The sequence below is a fragment of the Penicillium odoratum genome (assembly GCF_028828045.1).
Source record: "Penicillium odoratum strain IBT 22623 chromosome Unknown utg000002l_segment0_segment0, whole genome shotgun sequence".
Classification (NCBI taxonomy): Eukaryota; Fungi; Ascomycota; class Eurotiomycetes; order Eurotiales; family Aspergillaceae; genus Penicillium; species Penicillium odoratum.
Window position 1 is genome coordinate 2,217,860 of NW_026643144.1, and position 15,154 is coordinate 2,233,013.

General features: G+C 47.1%; 6 protein-coding genes across 6 annotated transcripts; 2 read left to right on the plus strand and 4 right to left on the minus strand.

Moving 5' to 3' along the window:
• Positions 1–83: 83 nt before the first annotated feature.
• On the minus strand, positions 84–1,498 carry N7520_002835 (NAD(P)-dependent alcohol dehydrogenase; the record flags this gene model as incomplete). The annotated part of the gene is made up of 6 exons (XM_057136770.1): positions 84–161; positions 212–283; positions 334–384; positions 441–743; positions 793–1,217; positions 1,288–1,498. 6 exons carry the CDS (start codon positions 1,496–1,498, stop codon positions 84–86), a joined length of 1,140 nt encoding a protein of 379 aa, XP_056999456.1.
• Positions 1,499–2,346: 848 nt separating this feature from the next.
• Positions 2,347–4,309, plus strand: N7520_002836 (cytochrome P450; the record flags this gene model as incomplete). The annotated part of the gene is made up of 7 exons (XM_057136771.1): positions 2,347–2,758; positions 2,812–2,994; positions 3,048–3,344; positions 3,462–3,564; positions 3,620–3,903; positions 3,964–4,065; positions 4,116–4,309. The coding sequence occupies 7 exons, from the start codon at positions 2,347–2,349 to the stop codon at positions 4,307–4,309; spliced, it is 1,575 nt and encodes a 524-aa protein (XP_056999457.1).
• Positions 4,310–5,078: 769 nt separating this feature from the next.
• Positions 5,079–5,816, plus strand: N7520_002837 (sulfurtransferase; the record flags this gene model as incomplete). The annotated part of the gene is made up of 1 exon (XM_057136772.1): positions 5,079–5,816. One exon carries the CDS (start codon positions 5,079–5,081, stop codon positions 5,814–5,816), a length of 738 nt encoding a protein of 245 aa, XP_056999458.1.
• Positions 5,817–5,980: 164 nt separating this feature from the next.
• Positions 5,981–6,493, minus strand: N7520_002838 (uncharacterized protein; the record flags this gene model as incomplete). The annotated part of the gene is made up of 1 exon (XM_057136773.1): positions 5,981–6,493. One exon carries the CDS (start codon positions 6,491–6,493, stop codon positions 5,981–5,983), a length of 513 nt encoding a protein of 170 aa, XP_056999459.1.
• An 896-nt stretch (positions 6,494–7,389) lies between these two features.
• Positions 7,390–8,728, minus strand: N7520_002839 (cupredoxin domain-containing protein; the record flags this gene model as incomplete). Its single annotated transcript, XM_057136774.1, has 4 exons — positions 7,390–7,992; positions 8,045–8,113; positions 8,168–8,203; positions 8,258–8,728. Coding segments are annotated over 4 exons (1,179 nt in total), but the record flags the coding sequence as incomplete, so codon positions are not given.
• Positions 8,729–12,233: 3,505 nt separating this feature from the next.
• N7520_002840 (putative phenol monooxygenase) lies at positions 12,234–14,407 on the minus strand (the record flags this gene model as incomplete). The annotated part of the gene is made up of 5 exons (XM_057136775.1): positions 12,234–12,619; positions 12,670–13,126; positions 13,183–13,205; positions 13,258–14,023; positions 14,072–14,407. 5 exons carry the CDS (start codon positions 14,405–14,407, stop codon positions 12,234–12,236), a joined length of 1,968 nt encoding a protein of 655 aa, XP_056999461.1.
• Positions 14,408–15,154: the final 747 nt, after the last annotated feature.

Here is a 15,154-nt window from a genome sequence, read left to right on the forward strand (position 1 = left end):
CAATTTCAACAATTCTTTAGTGCGATCAACCGGATATTTTCCAGTGCGTGATATTTTCACACATAAATCTTGGTCTTCTCTACCTAGTGCTTCCATATCAGAACGGGCTTGATGACCTCGCCATTCTCCAAACTGTGAACAGCAGCCTCATAATCCGCAGCCTATCATCTTCGTCAGCATAATGAATCCACCAAAAAATGGAACAACTCACATCAAAGTACTTCACAAAAGGTTCAAGAGGGAATTTACCCTCACGATACCATTGGACCAGCTGCGGGATTGCCTGAAACACGATTAGTAACACAGCAAGGCACTTTAGTGGAAGATACTCACAGTCTGAGGATCACAATCTCCCTCAATACACCCCAAAACAGCCTTCCCGGTCTAAGAAATAATGCCAATCAGCAGTCTTCAACCCAACATCCACAAAAAAGACTCACAGTAAGATGTGTACTAGCATGAATGCTCAAATTAAAATCAGGCGGCGGCGTACCGACAATAACCATTTTACCACGAGCCCGCGTCGCCGCCAAACTCTGCTCAATAAGCGCAGGAACACCGGTAGCATCAATAGCAATGGAAACACCAGTAGGAATCAATTTCCGAACAGCCTCGTCCAATGTCGTATATCCTTCTTCGCTGGTATCAATCGTATGAGTAGCACCAACTTTTTTCGCGAGATCAAGACGCGCTTTTACTCGATCAACTGCGATAATGGTTTTGCATCCCACGATGGCAGCAGTCTATTTTGCATTAATATACCGTAATTATCGCCAATGGGTTCGAACTTACAATCACAGAGCCCATCCCCACAGCCCCAAGACCCGTGACTAGTATCACATCGCTCGGGACGGCATTTGTGATATTTTGAATAGCGCCCATGCCAGTTTGGAATCCACAGCCTAGCGGCGCGAAGAGCTTTAATTCATCGACATCCTGAATAAGGTCTTTAGCATTGACCACGCTGGATTTATGGACAACACTAAGCTTCGCAAAACTGGATTGTCCAAAGAACTGGGACCAGAGTTTCTTATCAGACTGCATGGTCATTGATCCATCGCCTCCGCGGAAATTTCTCACGGCGAAGCTATCGCAGTAAGCTGGATGAGAATCCTCGCACTGGAGACACGAAGCACAGGAGCTGAAAGATAGAAGGACGGGATCTCCTGGATTGATCGATTGGACATTTTTACCCACTGCACGGGCAATTCCAGCGCCTTGACTGCTGTTAGTGATATGGAATAGGATTGTGCTAGGATAGCGGGGTTTCATTCTAGTTGGATGTACCTTCGTGTCCGACGACTTTCGGGTATTGGATCCCGAATACACCTGTAGGGACGGATGAAAGGAGAAGATCTGTGTGGCAGATTCCTGCGGCGTGCATTTCTACTAGGATCTCATCGTCGCCTGGGGTAGTGATGGTGACTTCTTCAAGTGACCAGTTCTTTTTCATGAGATGGGTTGGCTCGTGCGCTACGATCGCTGTGGTAGACGTCATATTTGCTGTGAGGTTGATGACAAGATTTGAATATTTAAGATTGAAAAATTGAACAAACAGAGTGGTGAATTCTGGAATCAGGTCTCTGATTGTGGTCGTCTATTTTGTTCATCTTCCACCTCGGCGACCCCGCTTGTGACGCCCGAGATCCGTTTTAGTGCATGGGAGGGCATTTTTGCCGAAAAAACTTATTCTCGAGTCTACTGAAATAGCATTTTTCAATCTCCAGGTCAAGAGATGATATGTAGTAAATTAATATAAAGTTCGGATTGAAGGCCATACAGGCTATAGCCATCAAGGTACTCTTCTTTTTGTGCCAAGACTTCTTCTGATTACCCACAATGCCCATTACTGAGTTTTCGGTAGAAACAGCGCCAAATCATGACTTTTGAAGGGCCTTTTCGACATGAGACTTTCCATGAAAGATGTGATTTGTATTGCGTCTCAGAAACTTGTTGCCTGAGGCAGGAGTACGCGACCACTTCTCACATTGTTTACCACTTCATTGCCATACCATCAGTATATGGGCAAGCGAACAATACTAGCCAGTGCTTTAATTCTACCGTTGCAAATATGGCTTTTTCCTACTGAGATTATATCACATAGGATTTTCAAGTCTTTTTTTGTCTGAAATCATAATTTGACGTTGGTACGAACATCCATTTCTCCATCATGCAGCTAGCCGCCACCATTTTCATTGCATCAACTTTGATTGGAGGAGACATGTCACATTGCAGAGTTCATCAGCAGCAGACAGGCCGTAAGCAGAAGACATGACTGTGCCAGGGGAGGGGGGACGAACTGAGTTCTTCCCCCGCCCCCCAGATTTCAAACAATCCCCTGTGACCATGCTGTCAAAGTACTTTGATGTACTCCCCGTTATCGCTGGTCTGACAGGTGTCAGCACCCACGTTCTACTTTACCGCCACGGAGAATGGGATCTGAAAGCCCCGAGAGTCGTGATCAACTACGCGATTCTGACCGCCGTACTGGCTAGCCTGGAGTACCTCGGCACCTTGGAGAAGCTTGAAATCCCGACCACGCCAAATTGGTCACTACAACTCGTCGCATATCATGTGTTGGGAATCTATAGTAGTATGCTACTTTATCGAGGAGCGTTTCATCGACTGAATAAATTCCCCGGGCCATTTCTCGCCCGACTATCAAACTTCTACGTGACTTTCTTGTCGGCGAAGAATTTCCATCTATACGAAGAGACGGAAAATCTTCACCGCAAATTTGGGGATTACGTTCGCATCGGTTAGTATAAAGACCTGGAAAAGCTTTATTCTACGTCTCTGATTTTTGCAAAGGTCCTACTGAACTCTCTATCTCGGACCCAGCTGCTGTCAAATTACTCTACAGTTCCCAGGCGGTGGCTCACAAAGGGCCATGGTATAATTGCATTGAGCCTCGAGTTTCTCTTCAAACCGATCGGGATAAGGCCTCTCACGCACGACGACGGAAGGTCTGGGACCAGGCCTTCAGCTCTCAAGGTAGTTTCGACCAAGTATGACTGGAAGCTGGGCGCTAACCATGTTGTCGCTAGCGCTGCGAGACTATGAGCCCCGAGTGGCCTACTACTCTGCAAAACTAATCCAGGCCATCGAAAAGGATATCGGCAAACCAATGAATATGACAAAGTGGTTCAATTTCTATTCCATTGATGTTATGGGGGATCTTTCCCTAGGGAAGTCATTTGACATGCTCGCAGATGGAAATGACAAGTACTTCTATACGCAGCTGCACGCTGATATGAAAATGATTGGACTTTTCAGCCATCTGATGTGGCTATTCCCGTTTTTCAAGCGCATTCCCCTTATCAACGCTGATTATCTCAAGTTTGGTGCATGGCTTAATGATCAAATCCAACACCGCATACAGGCATTCCTCCCCAATGATTACTGAAATGGTCAGGAGATACTGATAGGTTAACTTTTCTAGAATCCGCCAAGTCGTCCAGATATCTTCTCATGGATTCACAAGGCTTTTGAACAAGGCCCCAAGACCGATCAAGATCATCTCAACCTGCACGGCGATACATATCTGATTAGTGTCGCAGGAAGGTAGATCTTTATCCTTTCTTATTCCTCAATCTTCCCATCTAACTCCGTGAAACAGTGATACAACCGCAGCAAGTTTGACCAACGTATTTTTTGAACTAGCAAAGGATCAATCCCTCCAGAAAGCACTTCAAGCGGAATTGGACGCACTGCCAGACCTCTCAACTGACCAATTGACGGGCCTGAAGTTTCTCGATGCCATCATCAACGAGACTATTCGTCTACATGCAGTAGTCCCATCTGGACTGCAGAGAGTGACTCCACGTGGAGGCCTCCAAATAGGAGACACCTACATCCCTGGCGACGTGATGGTCGCAATTCCGATGCACACATTATTCAGAGGTATGCTATCTCACCCAGTCTCGTTGGAATGTCAATTCAATGCTGATTGGCTAAAACTAGATGAACGAGCCTTTGCATTTCCTACCGAATTCCGACCCGAGAGGTGGACGACGCAACCGGAAATGGTCAAAGAACCTTCAGCGTTCATGCCATTTGGAGCTGGTTCGTCTCATATATGCATGGTTCACCTTGGATTATACTGATTCATTTAGGTCCGTACATCTGTGTAGGGAAGCAACTGGCATTCATGGAAATTCGCCGAGTAACGGCTGAGGTGCTCACTCGATATGATGTTTCGTTTGTGCCTGGATTTAATGAGGCTTCATTCTGGAAGGGGAAGCGGGATGCTTTTACGTTGGTTCCAGCACCTTTGGCGTTGGTTTTCAAGAGCAGAGAAGTGCTGTGAGTATTCAAGGTAGCATCAACGGGGGAATGTATGTGTTTATGATTCGAATGACTCTGTTTTGGAGACTGGAGGGTCAGTGCTTCCAGTGCTGTGTAATTCCTCCTGGTGGCTTGGTTGGGACTCAATATTTTACCTTCTTTTCTTTTCTTTTCTTTTCTTCTTCCTTCATATATGCCATTTTTTTCCATCTCGCTTCTTATTACCTTCCCAGTCGGCGTGATCCTTAATCTTTCTGGGGCCCCAATTGACTACTTTGTCTCTCAAGACTTTCAACCTTTTCTCGCTCCTTCATTAACTTTCATCTTGAAATATTGTCACCTGTCATCCGTACACCGGTGAAATTGAGGCAAAAAACCTTATTCATGACTGAAGTTTGAACGAACTGGGATGGGAACTCCCGATGTCGGCAAAACACCCCACCTGAGCCGCAAAGTTCTCCACTTTCTCTGCCGACCTCCTGCCGGGAAGCATAATCAACATCAGCTAATTTTTGTCTTGTACACAGCTCACTATAACAGGGCACTCATATTCGGTATCACACATAATGACCAACCCGTTAGATCCCTTCAAGACGTTCTTCATTTCCCCCTCTGAGCTCCATGATGCCTTGTCAAACAACAAAGTGCAACGCCGCATCGTCCCGATAGCTGCTGGCCGGAAACCTACACTGAAATCTTTTCAATCTAAACATATCCCACATTCCATGTACGTCAATCCTGACTACAGTCTCACCTAGGATCCCCGGCTCACGAAAACAAGCTTTTTCAACATGGACGCCGAGCGGTACAGCGACACCAGTTCCAAATACCCGGTAATGATGCCGACTGCTCAAGCCTTCAACGCCCAGATCTACAGCGACGGCATTTATGAAGAAGATATACTTGTTGTCTATGATACCTACGAAGTTGGATTATATTCTGCGCCGCGCGTCGCATGGACATACATGCATTTTGGGTATAGAAACGTTCATGTTCTAAACAACTTTACTCGATATGCGAATCAGGGCTTTGCTATTTCGAATGATTCACTAGTCCTGTGCTCAAAGCCGGTCCCATGGCAAACTATAATTACTCTTCCGCAGGCCAGGGATCCGCGGGAGGTGATATCATTTGAGGAGCTACGGGATCTCGTCTTAAAGAACTCCGCCCAAAGGCATTGTCAGATCCTGGATGCTAGGCCTTTTCACCAGTTTTCTGGTCTCGATGCTACTGCGTATGAGTCTTTGCCACCAGGGCATATGCCCGACGCGCTGAGCATTCCTCTGGCTTCTTTGTTAACGGAGGACAAATCTCTTCGACCTGTGGATGAGCTCAGGACTATTTTCTCGAAGGCCGGAGTGGATGAGGAGATTCCTGTTGTTTTGACGTGCAACTCTGGTGTCACAGCTTCTGCTTTGGGCTTGGCACTGCGCGAGTGTGGCTACCAAATGGATATGAGGCTTTATGATGGTAGTTGGATGGAGTGGGCTGACAGAGTGAGCGAGAACGGCTTAATCGTGACTAACTAACCTGGCTACCGTCTTCCTATGTTATCTTCCATCAAACCCAGGCCAAAAAATCAACGCAGCAAATCCACAGATACCAATTGTGCTATCTCTGACATATCTGAGTTTATCTGGACCTCGCACGATACAAATTCAATCAAGATAATGAGATACCAAGCCAGCATCCCTCAAACAGTCCAATGCCACTTCATCCCCAGTCTCTGGAAATACCCAAACAAAGCCCCCTTAGGCACATACCCCGCATACGCTCTCTGCCAACCAGCCGCAAAAGACCCCTCAATCGGGCCCAACTCCCCAAACCCAAGAATCTCTAGAGCCCACGGCATCAACAAAGCCAGGATACCAAATGCAATCAACGTAGCGTATACAGGATGCTCGGTCGCAAAGCCGATAGCGGCATCTTTGCACTTGGCCGCCGCGTCAGCAGCCGCCTGTGCCATTTCCGTGCCGGCTTTGACTGCAGTCTTCAAGCCTTCTAGGATAGCCTTCGCGATAGCTTCGGACCATCCATTTATCAAAATCTCATCTTTCAGCTGTTTTTTGAGTAATTCGGGAGATTCGGCGTTCAGGATCTTGGTGACGATATCTGAAGCGATGGATTCGGGGGATCGTGCCGAGGTGGGGGATGGAGCGTCATCTGCTTGAGTTCCGAAGATACAGTCTAGGATCGAGCTGAGCATGTTTAAAAGTTGATATTGGTATCTTGATAATTGGGTGGATGGAATGACTTTGGAAGAGAGGGATTCAGTGTAGGGTATCCACTGATCTACTTGACAGCGGCAGTAGGGTTGATGTTCAGCGAAAATATCAGTATTGGAGGAATGAAATGAAACGTCAAGTAAATTGATGAGCGACCTTATATAACTTGCGTTGTCCAACTTTGCTTTTTCGCACTGCTGTGCCCGATTTGCCGGCTGCGCATTCTATTTTAAAAAACCAACAGCGCGTAAATCGACGCGTCATGCGAGGCTCCCTGGGATCGATCGATTGGACTACATTTATTGTTCGGAGAGAAAGATTTTCAATTAGGAATGACTGTGTTTCGTAATATTGTTCAACCCCTCTTTTCGTGCCTACATGATGCATTTACAGTTGGTTTATTGATATCTTCGTCGGTGTCTTTACATTCCCCTCTTATCTATTCTTAGCAACCACTGTACTAGTATGCTTATCTTTTCTCTTTTTCCAAGGATATTCAGTTTTTACACCGAAGAGAAGTCAAACTTTTACTCTCTAGGAGAACCATATGAGTCGACCTTCCAACCTCCCTAAGCGGACAGGTTGTAACCTCAACATATCACTAATTTAGTAGGAACCGGAACGACTGTATGTGAAAAACATTTACAAAGAATTTTTGCACAGGCACGTCAAGCAAAATATAACTCATAAATCGCCCTTTGCTATGGATATCTCAATGTTTACTATAAAGAAAGAAAAATATCACAACATAGAAAATATTCAACAAGGTGTCTTATCCACTCAAATACGTCCACAAAGTCCTGCAAAATTCGAAACTCTCAGCATAATTTTGATGACAAATCAATCCTTACCGATAATGTCTCAAGGGTTCATACCGTGGCGGTGACGCACTAGTGGCATCCAATTCAGTCGGACCTCGCTGATTCCGAGGATGCTGCGCAGCATCCCAGTTCCACTGCCCCGAACCACGCTGCAGCGCCAAAGCCCCATACATGGAGCGAGTCGTATTTGTCACCTCCGAAGGTACTCGGTGGCTAAGATCCTGACTCGCATAATTATAACTACTAGGCTGGGGGCTGGAAAAATGACTATGCTCCGATCGCGCTGCCATAGAGCCAACAGTATTGTTATCGAGTTTACTTTTCTGCTTTGGCGGAGCGTCCTTGGCGTGAGAGTGGGAGAATGCCCAGCGGGCTGTTCGTTCAGTTCTTCCGTCTTCGGAGGACATCCATTTCTGGTATATGCGGTTGCGACCCAGGGTCCAGAAGAGTGCGATAAGAATGCCGACGAAGGCTACACATGCCACTACTATTCCGGCGATAGCGCCTGTGCTGAGGCTGTGTGCTCTGGATCCGCTGGAGGATGAGCTTGAACTTGAATCTGAGCTGGAGGTCTCGGCGGGCATCGATTCGCCGGGCAGTAGCATGTAGGGATATGTGAGTGCGCGTTTGTACTGTGCTTCCCAAGTCTGGCTGGAGTTCTGGAATATGTTAGATGTGAATTGTTGATTCCTATCACGGGGTAATTCGTACTGCGTTTATAGAGCCTACCATTCCATTTTTGAGACAGGATCCTAGTGCGGTGCAGTAGAAAAATGTTGGCTATGATATTGATGGGTTAATTTTGGCCGTGACAATCGGAACGGGAAAGCATACTTCTGTATCGTTGACAGTAATGGACCAAGTTGGAGCCTGGATAGTTCGCGTTAATCTCCCATGCCAATAAAGTTGATGTTGTTGCCTTACTGGACCAACCAGTTCACCATTATCCTCGGTGAAGCTGTTAAATTCTCCAGACCAAAATTCACCCGAGCTGGCTGGCACGCATGGCGCAAGATAATCTGCCTTGGCGACAGAGTGATTTGTAGGATAAAATTCAAAGACAACAATATCCCCCGCATTTGCCGTGATATTGTGCGGAACGTAGGCATGTGGGCTTGCCTTTGGTCCAACTTGAATGGTGTGCGTGGTGATTCCGGTAGATGTAGTACTCGTGGAAGTGCTCGTCGTGCTATCAGTAGTAGTCATATAAGAGCTCGTACTCAAACCTGTTGAGCTTGTAGTAGAAACTATAGCCACAACACCAGCGTCAGACGCAGTACTCAAGTCGCTTGTGTCCTCCACTCCGTTATTAACATCTATTCCCCGTGCGACCACCCATGTTCTCACTATGATCGTCCCTAACAATGGTCGCAAGAACCGTTTTGGGATCTGCATCTTGACTGTTGCTCACTGTAAAGTAGAACGTAATCTTGTCGAATAGAAGAGGAAGAGAGGGATAGTTGTGAATAATCAAAGACATCTCACACGTGGTGAGAGCCCCTCGGGCCTTACATACGCGGATCCAAGTTCTCTCTTTGTCTTTGGCCATCAGTCTCTTTCTGTTGTATTGCACACTAACCAATATGGGCAAGGGAGCCTTGTTTCAACCAGAATTTTATCCCCCGAGTTCTCATTTGAAACGCCGAGAAAAAACAGCGATCCTTTTACTGTCTATAGCAGGCTTTTTTTCCATGTTCTGCCACTTGAAACATCATTGCACAGAGTGTTCATTTTAATAAGAAATATTCTCACAAAGTCTCTTTGTCATGCGAGTGCCAAGGCTTGACTCGAGTTCTTTGATGGGCAGGTAATACTAGATTCGTTAACGTGGTCAGATTTACACATAAGGTTCCGAATGATTAAATTCGGATTCTTGTGAAACAATAGCCCTCCATGTTACAGATTTATGAGACACACAAAGACCGTATGGAGGTTGTGTTACAATTCATATGCATATATTTTGTAAAGGCCAACCAGTGCTCAAAATCGGGTTCTCGGCGATGCCGGTCAGCCTGGGTCTTTTGTCGTTGCTGTGCTATATAGATGCTCTCTTTTGCTTTATTCCAGGTATTCTCAAGACCTGTGATCTGCAAAGAGACTGCGCCACCAGTCCACCGACCTTCGTGGTTGATAGCCCCTCTCCGTCATGAACGGGGATTGCTTGTGCAAAGTCGATCATTAGCAGTTTCTGTGCCCAATTGTCCCGGTGGTAAGGTTCCTAAGAACGGAGTTTTTGTTTCACTTACTGAACATATATTGCCGACTGTCCCTCAGTCTGCGGATTGTATGCAGTGGAAATGCTCTGATCAATCTCCAAACATTTGCACAAAGCCCTTCCCCCTTGCCTTTGAAGTGCAGGCGGTTAAAGAATCCCACAAGAAGATAGCGCAGGGCACGGCGTAACAGTGAATGAAGCCGAAAACAGTTGCAAGCCTCATAGGCAGTGTAGGTAAAGCTCAAGGAATAGGCGGTAGGCTCGCAGGTCCAGTATGTGTCTTCGGGAAACTGGGCATCACATCTAATTAGAGTGGCCCAAACCACATGGTCATGGACAATGTCGTGAAGGCACGTCACATATGGGAGCCAGCCGCTTTCTAGCAAGGGTACAGAGTTGACAGCAAGGGTACAGAGTTGACGACACGGTAGGCACGGTCTTCAGCCCTTCTAGAGAGAGTTGATGGTCAGTATAAGTGAATTTTTCCAACACTCGCTGCCTCTTACATGTGCCACCAAGTCCCTTGACTTCGGTTCCCTACTACTAGACTTCATCATCATCATTATACAGAAATCCAAGGCAAAGGATCTTCTCTTCTTCAATCAGGGACAGTACATCCGATCCTGAGTGGGCAACAGAGCCGATGTGTGTTGCATGCTGTGGTCGATCTATGAATTTCCGCCCACGCTACCTTTCGGTGCTCAATGTACACCCACCGGATAATATCGATAACCGATTATGAGGTTTGGGACCGGGAAACAAAGGAGGACCACGAGACAGCGCAGCATAATAAAGAACAGGAAACTGAAGAAAGAGCAGTAGAAGAAATGTGGGACCGCCCATGTGGTCGTTTGCAAGGCTCAACGAACAGCTCTGTTATCAGGGCTAGCTGCTGGGCATCCACTTGTATGTGGTTGCTTCCGGTGAAAGGGCTTTCCGTGGGAAATGATGGGAATAATCCCAGGAAGTACCATCAGCAAGGATAGATAAATTTCTGAGGCTTCATCCAGGCCCTTGCGGAATACCTCACTTGGCAGCACCACGTTTTTGACATGCTGGAGGCAATAACCACGAACAGAAGGTAAGATTAAAATTGCACATCAACACAATGGATGCGCTGGATTGTGATCGAAGAAAGCTCGGAGCTGCGATGTGTCGCATGAGTAAGAAGGTCCATGGATGACCATCGGGAGAACAGAAGGATACATGTCATGAAGGCGAAACGCAAATAACCGCCAAATCGCATCGCAGGACCCAACATATCATCCGTGTAGATAGTTCGCTATGTCGTTGTTGATGTTCAACTCCGCTGTCGGGAGATCTGGGCCCCTTGAAAAGATGTCTGTGGATATGCTTAATCGCTGCCACGAATGTTGCTAGCTGCACGTTAATATGCGCCTTGTATTTGCATGTTAGATATGGGTTGTGTGGCGCAGCCCATTCGTTGATGTCCGGATGTACACATCCCGAAGATGGAAGCCAGTGTCGACGATCTGCCCAGGGATTCGATCGAAACATTTCTTCACTGGTGTCATTGTGGGCGAGAAGTGGCTACAAGCACACAACTCGTCAGCATCTTCCATTGTTGAGAAGATGATAGCACTAAAAGCAGAGCCTCTTTCATTGCACTGGCTCGAAAGTTGATTCATGACTTGCAGATTGTGAACAAGCCATATCTTGCCTCCGGGAAGGACGAGAGGATGGCGCCGCTAACAATTATGCCTGCAGTAGATGCTAATCTTGAGTAAGCGCCCAGAGGCTTTCAACTTGTAAGACCAGGCCTTTATAAGTATTCAGATAGAGCCGACTTACCAAGATAAATAAATAGCATATATCACCTGCATTCAACTTGTGAACAGTTGATCGCTTCTATTCAATGTTGAATGTGAATACATATTTGATCGCTTCTGTTCAATGTTGCAAGTATATATACTGAAGAAGCGAAGCACATTTGCAGCTATGACTGCACATGTGTGTGGGTCGGCGGCTCGAATTTCAGAAGGATATACGCAACAGCGTTGAAGATTGGGCGTGGAGGTTGACGTTTGAATGTGAGAATAAAACCTGGAGCCGACATTTGAAGAGAAGATAATAGGATAGAGAGGTGTATAGGTACTTTCAAATGTTATCAAAGGTTGAAGCTATTCTTAGAGATTGCTCAGTACTCAAATAGGTTGTCTGTGGATGAAGAACAGATACGGAGGGGAAAGGCCGAGTATAGACGAAGAGAGTGGGATGCAGAAGGAAAAGAATAGTAGAGTCAGTATACCGGGATAACTTATAAGCCCTCTAGAAGCGTATGCCTTGGGTAGCCACACGAACAAACCTCTTCGTCATCTTCATCTCAATAACATAACTCAGTGAAGTGCTCAAGTGCTAGATCAAGCGTCCAATCTTCTATCTGAATATGGAGCTTTCTACCAAGATAGTTCAGAACCATCATTCAGGGGAGATGCGTGATGCTTATACCATGGGAATACAAGGACAGGCAGCAAGCACTGGAGCGAACTGCATTGCTTTTGTTGACCTCCGTAGTCTGCCAATAATGGAGTCTAATCTTATGCGCTTAATGGATGAAAAAGAATTGACCTGCAGAAAAATTGGATAGCTTTAAAGAACGATACAATGAGCTCATTTTAGAAGACAAAGGACGGCATGCAATCAAATCCATCCCTCGGAGATTGACTAAATTGTGCGAATCAGCGTTTTCAGGTATTGCTCCACACGGTCGACATCACCCAATTCTGCAACTACTCCAACATATCCATCAGGCCGAACGATAGCGAGTGCACCACGAGCTGGGTCAACGCCGTATGTGCTATAAACATCATCCAGCTCGTGCCCACTGTAGAACGACATTTCGGAAAACTTCTTCACTTCTGATGGGACATCGTTCCACATGAAATCCCTTTCGAGTTTGGGGTGAACGACAACTTGCTCAAGGACCGAGTGTGGGAACTGGGGAATGATGGCGCCGAGAGAGGCTAGTGTCCTTGCCGAAGTGCCCTTGGGATCCAGCAGATCCGTCGATGTCAGGCACAGAATACGGAAGCGGCCAATCGAAGTGAAATCTGACGATCGGTTAGAAGAAGTATTCAAGTAAGCTTCGATTTACTCTTACCATCTTGTAGATCACGACGGTAACCATCGGCATGTCGAATAAGCCGTACGTTTAGCAATCTTCTGCCTGGGCGCAAGAGTCCAGATAGGTAGTCGGTGCCACTGATTGGGTTCTTGTCATCGTCCAGACCTCGGACCACCGTCATGTTTTCGGGATATTCGATTCCGCATCCACTTGTGAATCCATTGCCGCGGCTGAATACTTCCAGGAATTCTTCATGGGTCAGTCCGCCGACGCCGTCCTCTGAGGCACCGATCTGTCCGGAGAACATGGAAGAGAATGCGCGATCGAACTCGATTAGTTCTTGGGCGATGGTATGACGCTCGGCCTGGTATGTGTCGAGGATAGGGTCGGGTTGCCCATTGGCAGATGCAGGGGTAAGACCATGGATGGAATGAGCGAGTTTCCAAGCCAAATTATATGAATCCATCATAGATACGTTCATTCCTTGACCAGCCTGTGAAGATAATTGTTAGCATTGTTTCGAAATGCAAGCACGTTGTTTCAAGTCACCTTCGGGCTGTGTGTATGGCAAGCTAGGACGATGTCAGTACAAAAGCAATGATTCTCATACGAGGCAATACATACCATCTCCAGCGATAAATACGCGATTCACACCCTTGGAATCCTTGACTGAAAATTTATCGGTGACTCGCTGTCCAATCTGATAAGCCGCCCACCAATCGACAGCACCCTCGCTCTTCGGCCGAATATAGTACGGCTTGAACGCCGCAGCCGCATTGTCAAAAATAGTCTTCTCCGTCACCTTGCTCCGTCGCGCTCGAGCATCTCCAACATCCGCCCCATCACCCGACTGATCATTGTCCGGATCCACAACCCCGGGTACCTGGACATACAATCTAGTCAAATAGTCCCCGGTTGCGGTCCGCTCACGGGGAATGACCATCACGGACCCCGCAGGGGAGTGGATCGCACAACGGCGTCGGATATCAGGAAAATCAGTATCGACAATCAAATCCACTACGCCCCAGATATGGTCAAGCGATTCGCCTTCAAGCGTAAGTCCCATGCAACGGCGGACCATAGAGTGCGCGCCATCAGCACCAACCAGGTACTTGGAGCGCACGGTGCGACGCTGACCCTCGGTTTCGATTTCTGCCAAAACAGGGTACTCCGAGTCGCCTTCCTCATCGATCTTCACATCAATGAGCTTCGTGTTCCGCTGCACACCGCGCTTCGAATACCGAAGCAAATCTGTTTCCAGAATTCGTTCAATTCGGCCTTGGTGGATTGTGACTTCGTGTGGGAAGCGCGCTGGAACCGCAACGTCGGATACAATGGAGGTACGCTCGATGATTTTTTCTTTGTCCGCGGATGGATTCCAAAACGCAACCTGTGCTTGTCAGATACCAGCGTCCAATGCAGGAGTGTGTGCGCTTACTTGCCACATCTGACAGCCCTCTGTCAGAATTTCGTCTGCCAGACCCAGGGACTTCAATGTCTCGAGTGTGCGGGGTTGGAGGCCGTCGGCTTGACCGGATTTGAGTGTTGTTGGCTTAGAGTCTACGCAAAGAAGAGACTCGTCACTTAGTCCGTATCGTGCTAGGAGGAGATCCAGCATCAGTCCTGCTGGACCAGCTCCTACGATCACAACCTCATATCGTTCGGTCTTGCTGTCGAGGGGCACAGGGGGCGTCAGGCGTGGGAGTGGAGGTGCGAAAGAGGGAAGGACGCGGAGTTCGCGAGACGCCGCAGAGTATTCGGTGAAGACAGGCATGGTTACCCACCAAACTCGATGCTAGATGATATTCTCAAATTGAGGAGTAATTGAATGGAATTGGTAGAGAGCTAGGGAGAGAATTTATATCTATGATCCGTAGCGCCAACAGAACATTGATTGGGACCCATCGAGAACGCGGTGTGGACGTGTCGCGGGCAGCAATTGTTAATTGTTGAGCGGGGAATCGAGGGGAAAGATGTTAACTCGTTCTAGCCAATGGGTCCGGTGGATCTGAAGCTACACGGGAGCCAGTCAGGAGTGGCCATCGATCAGTGGAATTCGGGTGTGGATTTGTGAGATTTAAGTAATCAGTAGTCATAAATGGGTTTGTGGGGGAATGTATGGAGTAAGGTTCCAAGATTTCCTTAGCTTCGGATATACATGAGGCTGCATACTGTGCAATTTCGGAAATAGACAAACGGAGTTGACCTACTCGACGTCATTTTATTGTCATTTGACTTCGATTATAATCTTACTAATCATGCTTTCGTTGATTCTGCCTCTCCTGACCGCTTACAAGTCTCCATTTGTCATAGTTCTAGTAGAGCGACGACCGTAAATTTCCCTTTCAGATGCTAAATTCTCGACCTACATGGGATTCATAACCTGGGTGTTCACTACTGAATACACAAAGGTCTCTGAAAACTCCGGATCACGCTCGGATTAGCGCATGTAAGCCAAGTCTAGTAAGTGGGGATGACTCTCTTTGGTACAGCAGCATATCACTGGATCCACAAATCACTG